The sequence below is a fragment of the Hemicordylus capensis genome, chromosome 1 (genome assembly GCF_027244095.1).
Source record: "Hemicordylus capensis ecotype Gifberg chromosome 1, rHemCap1.1.pri, whole genome shotgun sequence".
In the NCBI taxonomy this organism is placed as follows: domain Eukaryota; kingdom Metazoa; phylum Chordata; class Lepidosauria; order Squamata; family Cordylidae; genus Hemicordylus; species Hemicordylus capensis.
Genome location: NC_069657.1, coordinates 140,897,998 through 140,918,781, shown reverse-complemented (window position 1 = coordinate 140,918,781; position 20,784 = coordinate 140,897,998). Strand labels below are relative to the sequence as shown.

The 20,784-nt window shown below is 44.8% G+C and overlaps 1 protein-coding gene across 1 annotated transcript in view; it reads right to left on the bottom strand.

Annotated features, from left to right (window-relative positions):
- Window positions 1-242: 242 nt before the first annotated feature.
- DDB1 (damage specific DNA binding protein 1) overlaps window positions 243-20,784 on the bottom strand; it is a 38,542-nt gene continuing 18,000 nt past the window's right edge. The window contains exons 17-27 of the mRNA XM_053283679.1: window positions 19,884-19,979; window positions 19,262-19,373; window positions 17,754-17,877; window positions 17,337-17,501; window positions 16,532-16,626; window positions 16,218-16,388; window positions 14,471-14,580; window positions 14,191-14,360; window positions 13,772-13,874; window positions 1,200-1,323; window positions 243-964 (exon numbers count right to left, since the gene is read on the bottom strand). Of these exons, the coding sequence (XP_053139654.1) occupies window positions 881-964; window positions 1,200-1,323; window positions 13,772-13,874; window positions 14,191-14,360; window positions 14,471-14,580; window positions 16,218-16,388; window positions 16,532-16,626; window positions 17,337-17,501; window positions 17,754-17,877; window positions 19,262-19,373; window positions 19,884-19,979 (1,354 nt within the window). The 3' untranslated portion in view covers window positions 243-880. The remainder of the gene's footprint in view (window positions 965-1,199; window positions 1,324-13,771; window positions 13,875-14,190; window positions 14,361-14,470; window positions 14,581-16,217; window positions 16,389-16,531; window positions 16,627-17,336; window positions 17,502-17,753; window positions 17,878-19,261; window positions 19,374-19,883; window positions 19,980-20,784) is intronic.

Here is a 20,784-nt window from a genome sequence, read left to right as displayed (position 1 = left end):
TTTTACTCAATTACTAGTCCGCTGCTTCTGCTATTAAACTTGGCCCATCTTCTGCAAGATACCCACAGCAAAGCAAATTTGGGAGGAAGTGAAATATTAAAGGTGAAGTCTTCTTGTACATCAGCTTGAACACACTGAAACAACTGGGATGCTGCAATATATACAAAAGGCTACTGAAATTACTGTCTTCCAGAAAGGAGGAAAGGAGAGCAGAAGTGGATGCTGACAGCAGAGGCCAAACCTTTCCTCTTGGACTACTTTATTTGGTAAAATTCCAAAAAACAACAGAAAATTTGTTTTCCAGCCCCTTCTCCCTGAATGAGCAGCAAGGCCTAGGGGTTGAGAGGCCTTCTACCTACTTGGATTCCCCACCCAACAGGCACCTCTATAACCCAGAGCAGGCACCACTCCCATCTCCCCAACACCAGACACAGCCATCTAGCCACACCTCATCCAAACAGAAGAGGGGAAAGAACTTCCACTTCAAAAACACAAGGAACCAAAAAAAAAAAAAAATCAAATAAAAATACTAAGACAACAGTGAATGAGCTGTGGAAGGAGTCTAGGTAGGGGATGCACCTTTGCCAACCGCTAGCTGTTACTCAGTGGGAACAACTAATGGGGACCAGTACTGGGCCAGCAGATGAGAGCCACAGGACTGGTGAATCCAAGCAGAATGTGATGTCATCAACAGCCAACATTGCATCCGCAAGTCCCTAGCGAGATGGCTTCAGTTCACAGAGATTCCCCACTTTCACCCAGGCACATTACTACGGCCTCTAGTGTTACAGTGCAACTGGCTAGGGGGCCCCAGCTGCAGGTGGGAAAGACTCCATAGGCTAGCATAGAGGAAGGTGCTAGGAAATCTCTCCTCATCCAACTAGTGGATACGGGTGAGTTCTTCCACAATCTTGATCAGGTCATCCACTGTGGCCTCCCTCTTCATTCCGCTGCCATCATCAATCTGAAAAAAGAAAGGCAAGCAGCATCAAAAGAAGCACAGCCATTCTGCAGAAACACTGGTAAGAATCTCTTTCTCTTCTTAGTTACCTACCAGTGCAATCCTATGCATGTTTACTCAGAAGCAAGTCTTTTGAGTTCAGTGGTATGTACAAGTAAGGGTGCCAAATACTGTAACCTCTCAACAATATTGGGAAGGGATGCCTCAAAACAAAAAACAACTAGCTCTCCCAACTCACCTGTAAGTTAGCCACCACCTCCTGCATCTTCGGTCGGCTGATATCCAGAAAGCTTTCAATCAAGTCTCCATCAATAAATCCAGTAGCCGGTTCTGTCTTGCGTTCTGTATGAAACGATCTCCAGGTGCAGTCATGAATCAAGGAAACAAAACTTTCACGTACAGCAGCCTTATTTCTCCTATTAAGAATAGAATCACCAAGTACAAGCACCATCTCTCATTTTTCAAAGACAGGAACGGCACCAGCAAAAATGTGACTGTGGTATAGCTGTGAACATGTTCATTGACTGACCCACAGACTTACTGTCAGATTTTAGGCCAGGAACTGCATCTGTATAATGCCAAGCAGAACAGGCTTATATCACAGCAATGCTTCAACACCATAAGAGGGCAGTCTTCTGTTTAAAAGTGTTCTTCAATTAAGAAGGGAATGTTTTTCAGCAGGTCAAGATGTTGGTTTTCTGAAGATCTAAAATAGCTTTTATTACAAAATTCTAGTTCTAAACATTTTGTACCCATAATCCTTTGTATCATTACCTACAAATAAAGGATGAGTTTGCTTTAAAGGAGATCTGTACTTCCTAATTCCTCACAAGTTTAAGGAGTCTGTTGCCAAGATAATTTCTGTTGAGAGGGGTTTTCTTTCTAGTGTAGATTTTTGTCGATATCATCATTAGGGGAGAAACCAAATACTTGAGTAGTTGAATTGATACAAGGGAATAAGTATGGAATAAACAGGAGATTACTGACACAACCTGCTCTAATAGGCTCTGTAAAATCTATATTAGGAATATAATGATACGTTCCTCTTCACAGTCACTTTGGATTGTGCTGCCAAACTAAAGGGAAGGGAAAGAAATTGTGCCATCAAGTCGGTGTTGACTCCTAGAGATCACATTCCATGTGATTTTCTTGGCAGAATACAGGAGGGGTTTACCATTGCCACCTCCCATGCAGTATGATAATGCCTTTCAGCACCTCCCTATATCGCTGCTGCTCAAAATAGGTGACTACAAATGTATTTACTAGGCACAGTCTGGGAAACACACCAGCAGTGATTTGAACAGCCTCTTGCACTCTAGGCAAGTTATATTCCATATTCAGAAGCAATGAACAAACCACCATGTTTTTTGTTATGCATACAAGAAGGTGCTGCCTTGACTTTGTATACTCCTCACTGCTCTCTGGCTTTTGGAAGGAAATTAGAAGCTTCCATTTATGAGTTTGCAACAAACTACAGTTTCCTGTTTTCTCCAAATGTGGGAAACTGGTTTGTGCAAACCACTGTTTACAGTCCCGGGATCCTGGCTTGTGAACAAATCATTATTTGCACAAAACGGAGCATTGGTCTTCATTTACCGTGAAGGCTCCTTCTTGATGCTGGAGCCGAGGACATCTCTCATTGGGTTATCCTTTCCACATGCTCCCAGGCAGGACTAATGAAAATCTGTTACTAGCCTTAAGAGCCTGGAACGGATAACCCCGCCCAGTTCTTTTAGGCCAAAGTGCAAGTAGCACACAACGAAGTAAATATAAAAAAGAGGTAACATATAACCTATATATATAAATACATATCAATGAAAACAGTGGAGAATACATAGATCCCACATATGTAAGACTAATGCTCATAAACATCTTGGATTCCCATGGAGTAGGCTGGGACACCATCTGGGAGGGCCGAGATGTCCTCGGCTCCAGCATCAAGAAGGAGCCTTCACGGTAAGTGAAGACCAATGCTCCGTTCTCTGATGCCTGGAGCCGAGGACATCTCTCAAGCGGCTTTACCAAAGCCCTGGCCAAAATTACTCTGGGAGGGAGTGTCCCCGCCTACTCCGGGGGAAGAACCTGTTGTAGTACTCTGCAGCCAAAAGCCGCTTGTGATGAGGCAAACACATTGATCTTGTAGTGCTTTGTGAATGTCTATGGTGCCTTCCAGGTTGCAGCTCTACATATCTCATGTACAGGAGCATTAGTTGAGAAGGCAGCAGATGTGGCTGCTGCTCTAGTTGAATGTGCCAGAATGTGTTCTGGAGCTGGAAGATGTTGAGAATCCTATGCAAATGAAATGCACGAACGAATCCATCTGGCAAGTGTCTGTGAGGATACTTGGCATCCCATTGAAGCTGGTAAGAAACTAGCAAAGAGGGATTCCGACTTCCTAAAGCCCTCTGTGTGTCTCAAATACATCTTTAGGCATCTGTGAACATCTAGCTTATGCCATTCTCATTCCCTTGGATGGACCGGTCTGGGACAGAAAGATGGTAGAATTATATCCTGAGAATGATGGTAGGCTGATGAGACCTTCGGCCTAATGAACGGATTTGGAATGAGTTGAACAGAATCCGTCGAGAATACGCATAGATCTTTGTGGGCAGACAGTGCATTCAGCTCTGCTACGTTTCTTGCCGATGTTATCGCCACTAAGAACGCAGTCTTGTAAGATAACACCCTTAAGGGAATGGACCGAATTTATTCAAAGGGCGCAGTCTGCATAGCTTTTAGCACTGTGTGTATGTTCCACAATGGAAAGTGATGGACCACCATTGGTGATAACAGGGTTGCACCCCTAAGAAAGCTTTTAATATGGGGATGATTTATCACCCTGGATTTAGAGAGGCCGCCTATAATCCCTGTCAGGGAGGCCGCCTGCCTCTTTAAGGTATTTGCCTTGAGACCCTTATCTATTCTGTCCTGAAGAAAAGCAAGAAGATCTATAATGGACACTGCCCCACGATATATATGCTTGGTGGAATCTCGTGGATGCTAGCATAGTATGTAATACTTTGTTAGAATGACTACTCAAGATGTACTGCTCAGTCTCCAGGCGGCTAGCTGAAACCAACCTGGATCGTGGTTTTCGACTGGACCCTGATGGAGGAGGTCTGCTGAGACTGGGAGAAGCCATGGTTCCTGAGTGGTCGCATGATATAGATCCGGAAACCATGGCCTCCTGGGCCAGTAAGGCGCTATCAGGATGACCTGTGCCCTGAGGAGTCTGACCCTGTGAAGAAAGGGGCTAGGAGTGGTATTGGTGGAAACGCATACAGAAGTTCCTGAGGCCATTTGGCTGACAGGGCATCCACTCCCTCTGCTTGCGGACACGGAAACCAGGTGAAGAACCTGGGAAGTTGTCTGTTCAAGGTTGATGAGAAAAGGTCGACTACTGGATGGCCGAACAGTTGTGTGACCTTCATGAAGATCCTCTTGTTGAGCGCCCATTCGCCGGGTAGTAGTTGTTCCCAACTCAACCAGTCCACAATGGAGTTGAGGTCCCCCTGGACATGGTGGGCCATCACCAATGCTAGATGAACTTCTGCCCATGACATTAACAAGGATGCTTCTATTTGGAGAGAGCGCGACCTGGTTCCTCCTTGCCTGTTTATGTGGGCTTTCGCGGTCGTGTTGTCCGTTCTGATTAACACGTAGCTGTTGAGAATCAGGGACCGAAATGCTAACAGGGCAAGGCATATGGCTCATAACTCCAACCAATTGATGCTGTGCATCCTTTCTTCCATTGACCAAATGCCCTGGGCTGCTCTGTGTTGGCAATGGGCTCCCCATCCTGTTTTCCTTGTATCAGTTGTAATTATTATTCGAGTTGGTTCGAGGAACTCCTTTCCCTGTCTGATGTTGGCATCCGTAAACCACTGCTGGAGAGATGTTAGAACCTCTTGAGGGACAAAGATGGTTATATTGACCTTGTTGGAGATGGGTACTCTGAATTTCAGAAGAAACTACTGAAACGGTCTCAAGTGATATCTGGCCTATGGTACCGAATCTAGTGTGGCCACTATTAGGCCCAGGAGGCGTGCAAGGGACAACAGTCTGGCCTGGCGAACGTGCAGCACTTCTGTGACTTCTGCCTTTAAAGTATTAACCTGTTCCTCTGGTAAGTATAGTCTGTCTTTTGGGGTATTGATCAAGACACCCAGATGAAAAATCTTGCAAGATGTTAAAAGATGGCTCTTTCTTTGTTTATGAGAAAGCCATGTTGTTCTAGTGTGTGAAGAGTGAGAGAAAGATCTCTTGTCGCTGCAATCTTAGATGGAAACCTCAGAAGCAGATCATCTAAATAACAGAAGATGCATACTCCTTGTAGTCTTAAGTGCGCAATCAAGAGTGCCAGCACCTTGGTAAATATTCTTGGGGCTGAGGACAGACCAAATGGAAGCGCCTCGTATTGATAATGCACCCCGCAATATTTGAACTGACGAAGATGGCGACTTTCAGAGTGTATCAGAATATGTAGATATGCTTCTTTTAGCTCTACGGAAGCTAACAGATCCCGGTGTTGTAAGGCTTCCGCTATTGTTCAAAGAGATTCCATGCGAAATTTGCGCTTTGGAACCCACCGGTTAAGGAATTTAAAGTCCAATATTGCCCTGAGAGACTTGTCCCTTTTTGGGACAGTAAATATTATTGAGTATATACCTTGCCCTTGTTGTTGGGTAGGTACAATCTGTATTGCGCCTATAGACATTAGGTGTTGGATGGCATCTAGAAGACCTAAATGTCTGATAAGCCAACATGATTTTTGGAGTTGGTAGAAATCTGTTGGGTGGAGCTGTTGATAGCTCTATCTTGTATCCTGTCTCTATTGTAGAGAGGACCCACAGATCCATTGTCGTTTTCTGCCATTGTTGAATGAAGGTTGACAGACGACCTCCCAGAGCTCCCAATGGGGAGTCATTGCTGTTTTTGTGATTTGGGTTGGCTGGCCAAAGCCTGTCTGCCCTGATTATAGGCCCAGCACCCCGCTGCCTACTCCATTGAGGACGTTGGTATCTGAAATCTGTCTCTCCCTCAAAAGGAAGATCAAAAAGCCCAAAAGGGCTGGTACTGTAACTGAAAAGGTCTAGGAGAGTTGGATGCTCCTGTCTACGCAGAGCTGGAGGAAGCGGCATGGCTTTATATTTGTCTTTTGACTCTACCAATACCTCTTTTAGTGCTTCCTCTCCAAACAATTTTATCCTGTCATAAGGAACCGCTGCCAGATTGGACCGTAATGCAGCATCCACCGGCCAATACTTCAGCCATAGGTTACAGTGTCCTACCACCGTAGCTGTGGAGGCCCTAGAAGAAAACCTTATGGCATCCATGGTTGCATCTGAGACAAAGGCTTGTGCCTTCTGGATTGTAATCAGCTGATGCCTTAAACTAAATATGTCAGTAGGAGGTTCCTGGATGAGGTCATCCAACCATACCACAGATGCCCTGGTCAAAATAGATGCGGCAGCTGAGGCCCTCATAGAGAGAGACGATGCCTCATTAGCTCTCAAAGGAAGCCTCAATTTTTTTTGTCATTTTGGTCTTTTAAGGCTGACTCCCCAACCCTAGGTTACAATGCCCCATTTAATAGGGCGACCACGGGGGCATCTGCCAGAGGTACCTTGAAAATGTCCATGGCCTCTTGCTGAAAGGCATAATATTTATTGGCTACTGCCACTGATTTCCAAGTTGATGTGGGAAGGAGCCATTCCTCCTTAACCGTATCACCAGCAACTCTGGTAGTGGTAATAGGAGCTCTTTACTTTTATGCTTAGGAAAAACCAGGGATCCCTTAGGTGCAGCAGTTTCTGCATTGGTAGGAATCTGCAGATCTAATGCATTAATAGCTCTGGACACTAGAGGGCCGAAGTCCTCCTGTGAAAAAAGAGGTTGAGTCAGTGTGTATGCAGGGTTATCCTGATCATCTGACCACTCTCCTTCCTCATCAAGTGGGTCTATAGGGAGATTGCCCGGTATTGGTATTGTAACCGGGATAGGTGTAGGAGTATTAATAGGTATTGTAATAGGAACAGTTCTTGCACCAGTTGGAGCTGGAGATGCTGGGAGAATGGGTGCCAGTGGCTCATTTGGGAGCAGTGGTGGCAATGGGTTATTGGGTGTAATATCAGGCGATTCACCCCCAGACCCTTCCAATGATTGACCACCCCCTCTTAAATCCACTAATTCAACCCAATCTTGTGGATGAGAAGCCTCCAAGCCTTCAGCATGAGTATGTTTTCTCTTGCGCCTGGCCTTTTTGGGTAGATGGGATGTAGACATCTCAGAGGAGGAGGGAGAAATTGAGCGATCCCTGCCCCTTCTCTTGGTTCTTTTATGCTTTGTAACCTGCTTCAAAGAAACACTCAAAGTTTCTTTAACCCAATTTTGCCAGGAGGTAGGCATTTCCAAGGGGAGATGGATAGGTTGCAGATCTGGTAGATTCTGTACATTAGGAGCAGGCTGGGGGCTAGCTAAAGGGGAGCGGGGAGTCCCTGGCTAGCCACGACAAGGAAGAATCTCACCAGTCCTGAAGAACTGTTCCTAGGTCCGGCTCTGGCTCCCTAGCGGCTCATGGGAGAAGCACGGCTCAGATTAGCGGCGGTTCCCGGGTTTCCCGCCAAAATTGTTGCACTGCCACTTACAAAACCGCTAGATGTCATAGTGGTTGCAATGGCACTCCTTGGTTCTTGCAAGCTCGGGTTAGGTGGGAGCGAGCCCGAGGACTGGCCCGCACTACCTAGCTGGGGATCTCCCCTTGCTCACAAGTAACGAGGAACCCGGCTCGGCGTCTCTGCCCACAGTAATCAGGGGGCCTGATCCGGCGTCCCCTGTATTCGTGCCCTCATTTAGTGCCGATAGGGGCGTGGCCGGTAATGGCGGCGAAGGCGAACCCAGCGCTCTGGTAGCAAACGGGAAGCCCGTGGGCACTAAGATCCTTCTCACACCCTGACAGCGTTCCATAAAGGCAACAGATGAGGCTACACACACAGAATCGGGGAGGTCAACATATACAGAAGCTGAGGACAAAAACGGAGATGAAATGGAAAAACTAGATAGAGGGTGTTTGTTTTGTTTTTAAGAATATAGAAAGAAGAAAGAGATAACTAGCTTACGGTAAAAATGAAGACAGATAGATAAGGAATTTAAAGTTAACAGCCTTTGTAAAAAGGAGCAATACAAACGATCTCTGCCTAGGAGCGCAGCAGGACTAAAAGAACTGGGTGGGGTTATCTGTTCCATGCTCTTAAGGCTAGTAACAGATTTTCATTAGTCCTGCCTGGGAGCACGTGGAAAGGATAACCCAATGAGAGATGTCCTCAGCTCCAGGCATCAGAGAACATAGAGCACCTTCAGACGTAACATTTAACTGAGGGTTCAGAGGATCCATAGTTTGCCTCTAATCCCCCAGTGCGTATCCAGACAACAATCTGCAATCTGGGAGACTGGCTGCACAGGCTTCTACCGAAGCACGAAGGAAAGACGTGGCAGCCGATTGCATTGCAGAGAGGGAGTCATACCTAGGGGTGTGCAATTCGGGTATTTGGTGATTCGGTTCAGGACCCGAACCGAATCACCCCTGTTCTGTTTTGTGCCCGAATATGGGCCACCCGAATCACCCTTGATTCGGTTCGGATTCGGATTTAATCCGAATCGATTCGGGGGGGAAGGGGCCCAGGGGCAAAATCTTGGGGTGGGGTGGTAGTGCCCAATGGGTGGAGTCTACCACCCCAATTTCAGGGGGATTGGGCAAAGGTCTGATTTTTTGGGAATATTTGAAGTTTTGGTGTCTTTGGGGCAGATTGGGGGCAGAAAGTGGATCTGCCCCAAAGGAGTGCGGTGGGCTGGTAGATAGTGCCTAATGGGTGGAGGCTACCACCCGTCCCCAATTTCAGAGTGATTGGGCAGAGGGGTGAATTCTGGTGAATTTCTGAGGTTTGTCTTCAATTCTGAGGTGTGAATTCTCATTCTATCATAGCAAATGAGATTTTTTCAATTAAACAACTCTCATGACCCCACTTTCACTTTTTCACACTCTCAATTACTATGAATATGAGGAAGTAATCAATTTAGCACACTTTACCTTATGAAGACAAACCTCAGAAATTCACCAAAATTCACCCCTCTGCCCAATCACTCTGAAATTGGGGACGGGTGGTAGCCTCCACCCATTAGGCACTATCTACCAGCCCAGCCCACTCCTTTGGGGCAGATCCACTTTCTGCCCCCAATCTGCCCCAAAGACACCAAAACTTCAAATATTCCCAAAAAATCAGCCTTCTGCCCAATCCCCCTGAAATTGGGGTGGTAGCCTCCACCCATTCGGCACTACCACCCCACCCCACTCTTTTGGGGCAGATCCACTTTCTGCCCCCAAACTGCCCCAAAGTCACTAAAACTTCAAAAATTCTCAAAAAATCAGCCATTTGCCCAATCCCCCTGAAATTGGGGTGGTAGCCTCCACCCATTAGGCACTACCACCCCACCCCACTCTTTTTGCCCAGATCCCATGCTATGCCCCCGAACTGCCCCAAAGTCACTAAAACTTCAAAAAATCCCCCAAAATCAACCATGAGCCGAATCACCCGAATTTTTCGGGCCCGAAATTCGGGTGATTTGGCTCGGGCCCGAAAAATATCGGGGGACATCGGGGGTGATTCGGTTCAGCCCCAAATCACCCGAAATTGCTTGTTTCGGGCACAGATCATTCTGTGCCTGAAATTTTTTGCACATCCCTAGTCATACCCTTAACTCCAGTTTGTGCAGCTTGCACAAACCAGGCAACACTTTGGAGCCTCGGGACCCTCGGTTTGGTAAGTGTACCTTACTTCAAACTGATGGTTTATCCGAAGGTTTGGGAAAAGAATCAGAACCGTGGTTGAGTCCGTGAACTGCGGCTCTAATAATCTGGACATCATGGAGGGCTCACCTGTGGTGTGTTTGCCCACCGTCTTTGAACATGTTAGAAGACATAGTTTCCTGCTTTTGAATGAAATGAAAAACAGTGGTTTCTTGCAAACCATGAATGGAAACTTCTAATTTCCTCTCATTGCTCATGAGGGAGAGGGGAGCTCACAATCTCGAGGCTCATGATTTGTTATTACCTCTGAATGTGGCCTTTGCATGTCATAAGAACATAAGAACAGCCCTACTGGATCAGGCCCACGGCCCATCTAGTCCAGCATCCTGTTTCACACAGTGGCCCACCAGATGCCGCTGGAAGCCACAGACAGGAGTTGAGGGCGTGCCCTCTCTCCTGCCATTACTCCCCTGCAGCTGGTACTCAGAGACACCCCGCCCTTGAGGCTGGAGGTGGCCCACAGCCCCCCGACCATTAGCCATTGAAGGACCTCTCCTCCATGAAGTCATCCAAACCCCTCTTAAAGCCATCCAGGTTGTTGGCTGTCACCACATCCTGTGGCAGAGTTCCACAAGTGGATCACGCGTTGTGTGAAAAAGTACTTCCGTTTGTTGCTCCTAGACCTCCTGGCAATCAATTTCATGGAGTGACCCCTGGTTCTAGTGTTGTGTGAGAGGGAAAAGAATCTCTCTCTCTCCACTTTCTCCACACCATGCATGATTTTATAGACCTCTATCATGTCTCCCCGCAGACGTCTTTTTTCTAAACTAAAAAGCCCCAGGTGTTGTAGTCTTGCCTCGTAAGAAAGGTGCTCTAGGCCCCTGATCATCTTGGTTGCCCTCTTCTGTACCTTCTCCAGTTCAACAATGTCCTTTTTAAGATGTGGTGACCAGAATTGTACACAGTACTCCAAGTGTGGTCGCACCATAGTTTTGTATAAGGGCATTATAATGTTAGCCGTTTTATTTTCAATCCCCTTTCTAATGATCCCTAGCATGGAATTGGCCTTTTTCACCGCTGCCGCACATTGAGTCGACACTTTCAACGAGCTGTCAACCACAACCCCAAGATCCCTCTCCTGGTCCGTCACCGACAGCTCGGATCCCATCAGCGTATACTTGGTTGGGGTTTTTTGTCCCAATGTGCATCACTTTACACTTGCTAACATTGAACCGCATTTGCCATTTTGTCACCTACTCCCCCAGTTTGGAGAGATCCTTTTGGAGCTGCTCACAATCCGTTTTGGATTTCACTACCCGGAAGAGTTTGGTATCATCTGCAAATTTGGCCACATCGCTGCTTACTCCTGCTTCTAGATCAGGGATTCTCAACGTGTGGGTCCCCAGATGTAATTGGACTTCAACTCCCATAATTCCCAACCAAAGGCCACTGGGGCTGGGGATTATGGGAGTTGAAGTCCAATAACATCTGGGGACCCACACGTTGAGAAACCCTGCTCTAGATCATTTATGAATAAATTAAAAAGCACCGGTCCCAGTACAGATCCCTGGGGGACCCCACTTCTTACTTCCCTCTCAATTTATACCTACCCTCTGTTTCCTGTCTTTCAACCAGTTAGCAATCCACACATGTACTTGTCCCCTTATCCCAGGACCGCTAAGTTTCCACGAGGAAGTTTATAATTACTCACCCCAAGTCCAATGAAATGGCTGAAAGTGTATTCAGATCAAGGGTATTAAATCCAACAACAGGAAGGCCATGTATTCTCTTTAACTCAAGTGAGCAGTGTGCGTGAGAGTGTGTGAGTGGGAGAGGGAGAGGTACAGGTTCCTTTTATGAAGGGTGCATTTCAAGGTATCTTCTACAGTAATGTCCCAATAAATGTTTCACATATGAAGATAAAGGGCTTTCTTCCTCAGACTAGAAGAAGGAAGAGCATATATCTGATTATTTATCCAAAGCTGTGAACAACAGCATTGCCCAAGAAGACCTACACCTTGCTTACTAGGCGCAGGGGAGAAGAAGTAGTACACACAAGAGTACCAATCTGAGAGGTGGAACACGGGCCTTTCCTGTGCACATTGGTGATGCATGACCCTTTGCCAGCAAAACAGAGCAGAACATGCTTGGATCTTTCCATATGCAGCAAGGTGGCACTCTATTAACATTAATAATGCCTACTTGTTCAAGCTCAATAATCTTCTGTTAGGTTTATTTTGAGACCTTCTCCCCTGCTGACTGCCTCCAGGGATGGAAAAAAAGGCTGACAGTTCTTAGGTGTGTTTGTACAAGTCCAGTTTATCTGCTAAACTGACATTTGTATGCAAAACATTCTGGCTATAAGGGGGGTAAGATAAACCTCTGCACACACCTCCTTTGCATCAAACCCTCAAATATAATTCTTCATTAAATGTACCATTTCATTACTACTGTTAGTGCTTCTGTATTGAGACAATGGATAGTCCAGAGTTCAAAACTTGATAACAGGCAAAAATGAAATTAAAGTAATATTCCTCCTCTGTTCTAACTTTTAAAAATGTCTCTTTCATTTTGTTTCCCTCTTCTTCTAAAAAACACCAATTTCTCCTTACTTTTAAATAAAGAGCATGACGAAAACCACCATGTAGATTTTCCATCTGCCAAATGCCAGTACTGTTCTAGACACACTTCAATATAACTTTCATAAATATCATTATACACAATACACATGTATTAGAAATACATTAGAAATATTAATTTCTAATGATTAATACTGATACATTTATCTTTATCTCCCTTGATCTCCCTGCTGTCTTTCACATGATTAACCACTCTTTTCTTCCTGGATAGCATCCAGACATTCTGGATAGCATCCAAACCTCTGACATGGCTGCACACCATTGGTGACAACACCTTCCATAAACAGAGATGCACTCATGGAAGGAGTCCTCTTTCTACATGTCACTCCCATTCATTATGCTCTGCTTATCTTTTAGTTAGTTAACTTAAAGATAAATTAGTTATCTTTTAGATTAGTTAAGTTTTTCTTTTGTGTTCCTCATTCACTTTCTCCAACTCCTCTGCCATACAATGGTCACCTTGTTTTTCTGCTTCTTCTTTTAAATATGCAAATCTCTCCTTAGTTCTGCTTTCGCCTCTTAGATCCTTATTTCTGTTATGGTCATTTTTGATTAAGGTTCTATTTGTGCCCCTTACTTCCTCCCCACTCTTTCAATTCTTTTGTATTGCACGTTGCAAGTTTACTGCCAGAAGCCTGTCCTTAAAAAAGGGGGAGACCTTTTTTAGGTCTCCCTAAACAGAGACCTCTAGATCAGAGACCTGTCCTAAAAAAAGAAGGGCCTAGAATACCTTCCTTATGAGGCAAGGCTACAACACCTGGGGCTTTTTAGTTTAGTAAAAAAGACAACTGAGGGGAGACAGGAAAACAAATGAGGGGAGAGCATGATAGAGCTCTATAAAACTGTGCATGGTATGTAGAGTGGATAGAGAGAATTTTTTTATCTCTCTCTCATAACACTAGAACCAGGGGTCATCCCATGAAACTGATTGCCAATAAATTTAGGACTGACAAAAGGAAGTACTTTTTCACACAATGCATAATTAGCCTATGGTGGCAATAGCCACCAACCTGGACGGCTTTAAGAAGGGCTTAAGTAAATTCATGAAGGACAAGGTCTATCAAAGGATATTAGTCTGATGGCTACAGGCCACCTCCAGCCTAAGAGGGGGAGGCAAGATGCCTCTAATACCAGTTGTAAGGGAGCAACAGCTGGAGTGAGGGCATGCCCTCAGCAATTGCCTGTGGGCTTCAGAGGCATCTGGTGGGCTGCTGTGGGAAACAGGATGCTGGGCTAGATATAGGTCTTGGGCCTGATCCAGCAGGGCTATTCTTAAATATTTTTGTACAGTGCCTGATACTTTTAAGCACTTTATAGATTAAATAGGTCCATGATGGGGCAAAAAGAAAAAAGGGGGGGAAAGGATATAATGAGTGTTCAATCTTTCCTACACTCTTGATGACTTTGTTGAGTCTATTCTGCATATCCAGCAGGAGGTTATACCAGCTTTCCGACAGTGACGTTACCAGCCCTATGAAAGAGAATGACAATTGTAACAATGATATTTTCAAGCAACATTCAACAGTTACCATTTAAGTGTTCACTCTAGCCAACCTAGATTTGGAGGATACTGTAGCCATAACTACAAGACAAGGCTTTTCACCCACTTATCTCCCAAGGCCTCTTTTAGCCAAATCCTTTTAACAGTTTTCACACAAGCTGAGTTAGCTGTCCCTTGCCTCCCAATCCCCATATTCCAAGGACTGCAAGCAACAGTGACAGGACTGTTTTCTCATACTCCATGGGGAGATGATACAACACAAATCCCTGACTGGCTCTAACCTTACCAATCATTCCATTGACTGTGCCAAAGAGAACCGAGCCCTGTGTTGGTGTGGATGTTTCGCCCAGATTCTGCATGACCAAGGACCCATGACAGAAGACATTGACAAACTCGCCCAGATGGAACAGCCCCACCTCATTCAGATGCTGACGTTCCTCATCAGTGGTGGCAGCACTGCAAGACAGAAGCACTGATGGGGAAAAAGATGGGCCAACACAGCCCCTATCCCTATTGTGCATGCCATCTGCCTGCTTCATTCCATTTTTCCCCTAGGGGTACCTCACCTGTCTTTCTGACACACAAACAAATTAAAGGCATTCTCTGCCCCCAAGAAGTTGTCATCATCCAAGATCTCCACGGAGCTCATCCAATTTGGATTAAAGTCACGAGCAATCTGAAAGAAAGGTTATAGAACTTGTTAATGTGTGTTGGTTAACAAGCTACTTAGAAGTTCTCACTGCAGGAACCTTTCGGTTTCCCTGCTCCACTGAAACCACTGTCACTGTGCTTTGGGGTCCAGTGCATCCAAAAATAATATCTAATTTTAAAAGGGCTGAAAAGCTGGACTAAGGCCAGTAGGAAATAGTCAGACATGAAGAAGAGCTCACATGACAGCACCATTTTACAAAATGCATGCCATTCTAAGCAACATGCAGGTTTCTATCCATTCTTCAAGAAATTCAAGGATCACTACTAGAGAGTGAGCTGATTCAAATGTCCAACAAACTATGGTTTTGGGTTATAATTGCAACCTGAAACCACTCAGGTCCTTGCATTTATTTCCCCACCCGACCCCGGATTTCACTTCCTTCTCAGCTCTGACATAGAGCAGTCATGCAAATGCTCCAATTTCTTTAAACCACAGCTCCACATGTTGTCCAAACCCAGGAGCTGTGATTTAAAGATGGTTTAGAAACTGGGATAGGAAACTGGGATCTAACCTAAAACATAGGCCCAGTTCAGACATTCACGTTAACTGGAGCTAAGCATGGCAAAGGTTTCAATTCTTAACTCCAAATTGCACTGCAGACATTCACCAAACGGTGGCCAGACAGTTGAAGAGAGGGGAGCCCCTCCCTACTGCCTGACCATCAAGGCACATCCTTGCCACTTCTATGACTGGAGTTTGGAATAGGCACAAAACCGTGGTAATAGCTGAGTCAGCATTCAGGAGTAACACTTTGGTGGCAAAACCTCAGTTGTTGGCGGCAAAACTTAAGAGATAACCAAACGTTCCAATTGCAGCTTGGCAAGGCAAGCCAGAGTTAGCTTTGGCCTGTAACCGCATTTTCACGTGTATGGGCATACTGCAGTTACAACCTTGGCCAACTATAACCATGGTTATCCTGTATGTCTGAACTCAGCCATAGTTAAAACACAGCTCCTTGGTTCAGGCAACCAACAGAGCTGTGGATTAAATAAACCAGGATTCCTTGAGTGCACGAGTGGAGCAAAGTGGTTGGGGGTGGGGTGGGGGGAATGCATGGACTTACCAGCAGGTTTCAGATTATATTCATGACCCAGCAAGTCACTGTTTCTTGGGTGATCTGAACCTGTCTAAGTTAACCTAGAAAAGTCACTCTCTTCTCCATAACCTAGTTTCTGTACTAGTACCAAAATTCAAACAATGCGGAATACAGAGTGAAGTGGACAGCATATGGCCAAGATACTTGGCATCCAAAAGAGAAAATCCAAATGGTGGCCCTACTTCCACAGTCCCAACACTGCCACTTTAAATTTACAATTTGCCAACTTTCAATGGCATGCTAAATCTGCAACAAGAGGCAGCCACCTCACTCTGATTAATGACGTGGTGAGCCCTGGAAGTGTATTTTACAAGTCACATTTAAAATTCCACTCTTAAGGTGCTGTAATGAGCGCATGCATAAAGACTGTTTCTGAAATGGAAGTCCCCTCTGGCCAAAAGACATGGAAAAACACTCTCCTCAATCAAGTATTCTTTCTTTTCTGAAACTCAAGACTGAGACTTCCTGGCCATTACATCCATTAAGGTATAAACAGCATCAATACCTCTTCAAAGTTCCCTTCCATGGGCTTATAGGCAAGCAAAAGGACAGAGCGCATCAAATCTCCCACTAAGATGAAGTCCCCCTTTGTTTTTAAGTAGAGTGCCATGATATTGTTGTAATGATTGCATTCTGTGCGAAGTTCCTTCTCTGCTGTCCACTCATACAGCCGCACCTGAAAGAACAAAGAAACTCAGAAGACCCAAAATGACACAGGAGACAATACAGGAATGCTACACGTTAGAAACATTCCTACTCAGTTAATTAACCTTCCCAGCCCTAGGGGATACTGATGTGAGAGCTCTTGGGGAACCTTACCGTGCTGTTTATGCTGGCTAAGAGTTTTCCATTGAATTCTACCATGGAATAGACAGCCCCTTTCACTTCTTTCTCAGCCAGACTCTGCAATTTACCTAGGATACAAATCAGCACAACAGACCTTGAAAAATGCATGTGCTCTCCTTCACTGAGCAATCAAAAACCAGCTACTGCCAAGGCTTCATGACAGCCTGACTAGAGCTCCTAGCCACGCTGCATGATGCAGTTGCCTAAAACTTCACTGTGGGCACAGTTGAATGGCAAAAGCAAGAAGGGCCATGCCACCAGACTTAGCAACCCCCAACGCTTATACTTCTGCCCACTTCACATAACACAGTACAATCCTGGTGGGTGGGGTCTTCTTATCAGTGTCATCCAAATGACTATATCTTCATACTAAAGTGGGAAGAGTTACACCCAGAGGTTTAAGCCCTGCATAGTTTTAGTGCTGAGCCGATACATTGTGGTAAGAACACAGCACACAATACCTGGCATATAGCCAGGCTTCTGTGACAGGGACATTTGCTATAGCCACCACTATTTTGCCTCCCTGAAACTCCCCCACCTGATTCTTGCAACATGAAGGGAATGGCCAGAGGACCTTAAAAGTAATAAATCTATTTCTTCAAAAGAATCTGCCTCCTGGTGGACAGAGTGGGGAGCATCCCAGACCCCTGGATTACTGGAGAGTGACATGCAGGGAAAAGCATTAATCACAATAACGATCACAAGCTTTTCTGCTTGGGGAGCTGTCACTCAGCAGGAACCTAGAGCAGCTGTGGAAACGTATTCATCCGATTCTTACCATCAGAATAGTGAAACACCACAATACGGCCCTGCTTGGGTTCAGCTTCATCAGGATATACCATGGCTGTGCCCACAATAAAATATGTGTTGGGGTCTTTGCCCAATTTGCAGGATACCAGGCTTAGCGCATACTCATTCTGCAGAAACTGGTGAGCGTGAAGCACTGAGGACAGAAAGTAAAGAAATGAGTCAGAACTTAGTGAAAAATGCACCTCAGCATACTGGCTAGACTAGAACATCCAATGGGAAATGTGTACTTTCCAGAAATAAAGTGACCCAAAAATATCCATTTGGAATAAACTCATGGGTCTCTGTGCCAGCACGTGCCCCCAATTGCCTCAATGAGTCTTCTCACACTTTTGTCTCAACAGGCAGACCTCCCATAAGAAGTGAGATGCTGCATAGTGAAGAGTACCTTCAAATGTGTGCTGATCTATGATAAGCAGGTTGTGCACCTCTACCTCCTCACCAAATGATGTCTCATGTGGGGCTGTACTGCTAGAGAACAACTTGCTGGAACTCACACTGCTGGAGAGGGCCTGGGACATTGAGAGAAAAGTTACACCTTCAGACAGCTTCCATGAGCCATGGAAACAACAAAAAGACAAGAAAGAAAAACAGGAACACACAGCTAGGGAAGGAAATAATCTAACCCCAAGGAATAATGCAAGTCCATGGTGAAAAACATTTTGGCGGAAGTGGAGAGTTTGCATCATAAAGCAAGAAGTGCCAAGATAAAGTCTAGGACCATATTTGGACTGAAGAGGAGAAGGCAGTGGAAAGGATTAGCGTGTTTATCTTATGGCATTATTAAGACACAGCAGAATCAGTACTGCCAGATTATGTGTTTATCAAAGAGAAGCCTAGAAAAGAGAAACGCCAAAATGTTCTGGGGACTTCCTCATAAGAGGAGAAGGAGAAGCTTAAGTAAATATTCCAAAATGAGGAGCACAAATATTTCAATGCTAGGGATCATTAGAAAGGGACTGAAAATAAAAATGCTAATATTATAATGCCCTTATACAAGTCTATGGTGCAGCCACATTTGGACTACTGCATACAGTTCTGGTCACCGTATCTTAAGAAGGACATGGTAGATCTGGAAAAGGTGCAGAAGAGGGCAACCAAGATGATCAGGGGCTTGGAGCACTTTTCTTATGAGGCAAAGCTATAGCATCTGGGACTTTTTAGTTTGGAAAAGAGGGGACTATGGGGAGACATGACAGATGTGTCTAAAATTATGCATGGAGTAAAGAGAGTGGACAGAGAAATTTTTCTCCCTCTCTCACAACACTAGAACCAGAATCTAGCCCATGAAACTGAAGGCCAGGAAATTTAGGACCAGAAGGAAGTACTTTTTCACACAACGCATAATTAATCTATGGAATTCTCTGCTATGGGATGCAATAATGGCCACTAGCATGGATGGCTTTAAAAAGGGGCTTAAATAAATTCATGGAGAACAGGTCTATCAATGGCCACTAGTCTGGTGACTATAGGCTACCTCCAGTCTCAGAGGCAAGATGCCTCTAAATACCAGTTGCAGGGGAGCAATAGTAGGAAAGAGGGCATGCCCTCACCTCTTGCCTGTGGGCTCCCCCAAAGTATCTGGTGGGCCACTGTGTGAAACAGGATGCTGGACTAGACAGGCCTTGGGCCTGATCCAGCAGGGCTATTCTTATGTTGAATAAGGGCAGAAACCCCAAAATGTGGCCAGACAGAAATATATATTTCCATCATAGAGGAACAAAGGTAGAGAGAAGGGAGCCACAATCCCAGATTGTCAGACAAAGATTGAAGGAGAAACTACTCCCCTAGCAGGAATAATCAGAATGTTAAGAAAAATATATTCTCCTTATGTAACTGCAAGATGCTTGTATGGCATCCTGAATCCACAGATCTTGAAGAGGTATGCACTATCACCTGGGTGCTCGCACTGGGCCTCAGTGCAGTGGTGCCTCCACTGACTTCCTGAACTTCAATGCGACTGGAGAGCACGCCAAAACACTGAGATACCTCTTGATAGCAGATCTTCCTGCATGAGAAGAAGGGGCACAAGGGCAGAGAAAGAAACCCACACACAGGTAAGTACCAAGACAATAAACGTGACCCACATCAGTATTCTAAAAGTCACATGAATGCACAGAGCTTGGCTCTGAGCAGCATCGATCCATCAATCCACCAAATTCCAGGTACTAGAAAGAGCAAAAAAGAAGAGTATGCTTCCTTGAATAGCAAGGGCAATACAGTACATCTCCTTTATCAACCTTTTATTTTTATTATTATTTTGTGCTGGTTGATGACTGAAATAAAATTTGATCTGATCTGATTATTATTTTATGAATTTATATCCCACTTTTCCATTCTTACAGACATGCAAGGAGGTTTAAGATAGTTAATATTATTGGTTTTTAAAATTAAAAGCAAATAATAGACACACCACAGGACAACATAGATAAAATATTAATTTCAAAAACTAAGATGAGAGCAAATCATTATTTAAAGGTTACTGAGCTAATGAATCCCTAGCAACAGCTCTGCTCACCTGGGTGACTCATAGAGGGGAACAGTGCGGATGTGAAGCTTCTGAATCTCGTCAATGGTGCCGATTGTCAGAGTGCTGTTGTTGGCCAAAGCTAGGCTGCAACATAAGGATGAATATGGCATGTCTTTTAACTCAGTTTACTGAACACGGTGCCTCCTGACTCCAGGGGTCCTAAGAACGTTATGTGTGTTATTTGTTCAAGAAAAGTACAAATATAGCAATCAAGAAATGAACCAATACCCTGATTTCTCCAACTGAAATACTTGCACCAAATGAAAATACAAAAAATAGCTATAATATGTAACAAAATATTGCAGCAGAGGAAGATGTGTATGCTGACCCATGCTTAAGTGAACAAAGAGACACACCTTTTCAAGTGGTGCCACCCTTGCAGTCATCAGGGTGACCGCAACTGTCCCTACCCTACCCAACCCAGCATAACATTCCCTCCAGTGCCAGTGGCTGTTGCTGGTGTTTTCCTTGTGTTCTTTTAAAGACTGTAACCCCATTTGGGACAGGGAACCATCTTCTCATTCCTTCTGCACTGTAAATTGCTTTGAGAATTTTTTAAAAAAGCTTTAAATGAATATTCCCCCGCAAAATGGCCATTTCTTGCAGCATCAACAGATCATGGATTCCATACCCAGATAGCAGTGACAAAACAAAACACTAGGCAGTTGCACATGAATAGTAAGGGAACACAGGAATTAGGGGTGGGGGTAGAGAACCCTTGTATTATAATGCAGATCAAGAATATTTATTGTGAAAGGTTTGGGGCAGTGTACAAATATATCAAGCAAATAAATAAATAAGAGGTAGAATGAGTGCAAGGCATCGGTTTATGCTACAGCACTGTCATCATATGAGAGCGTGTTTGCTTTCTGAAGATTTAAAATGGCTA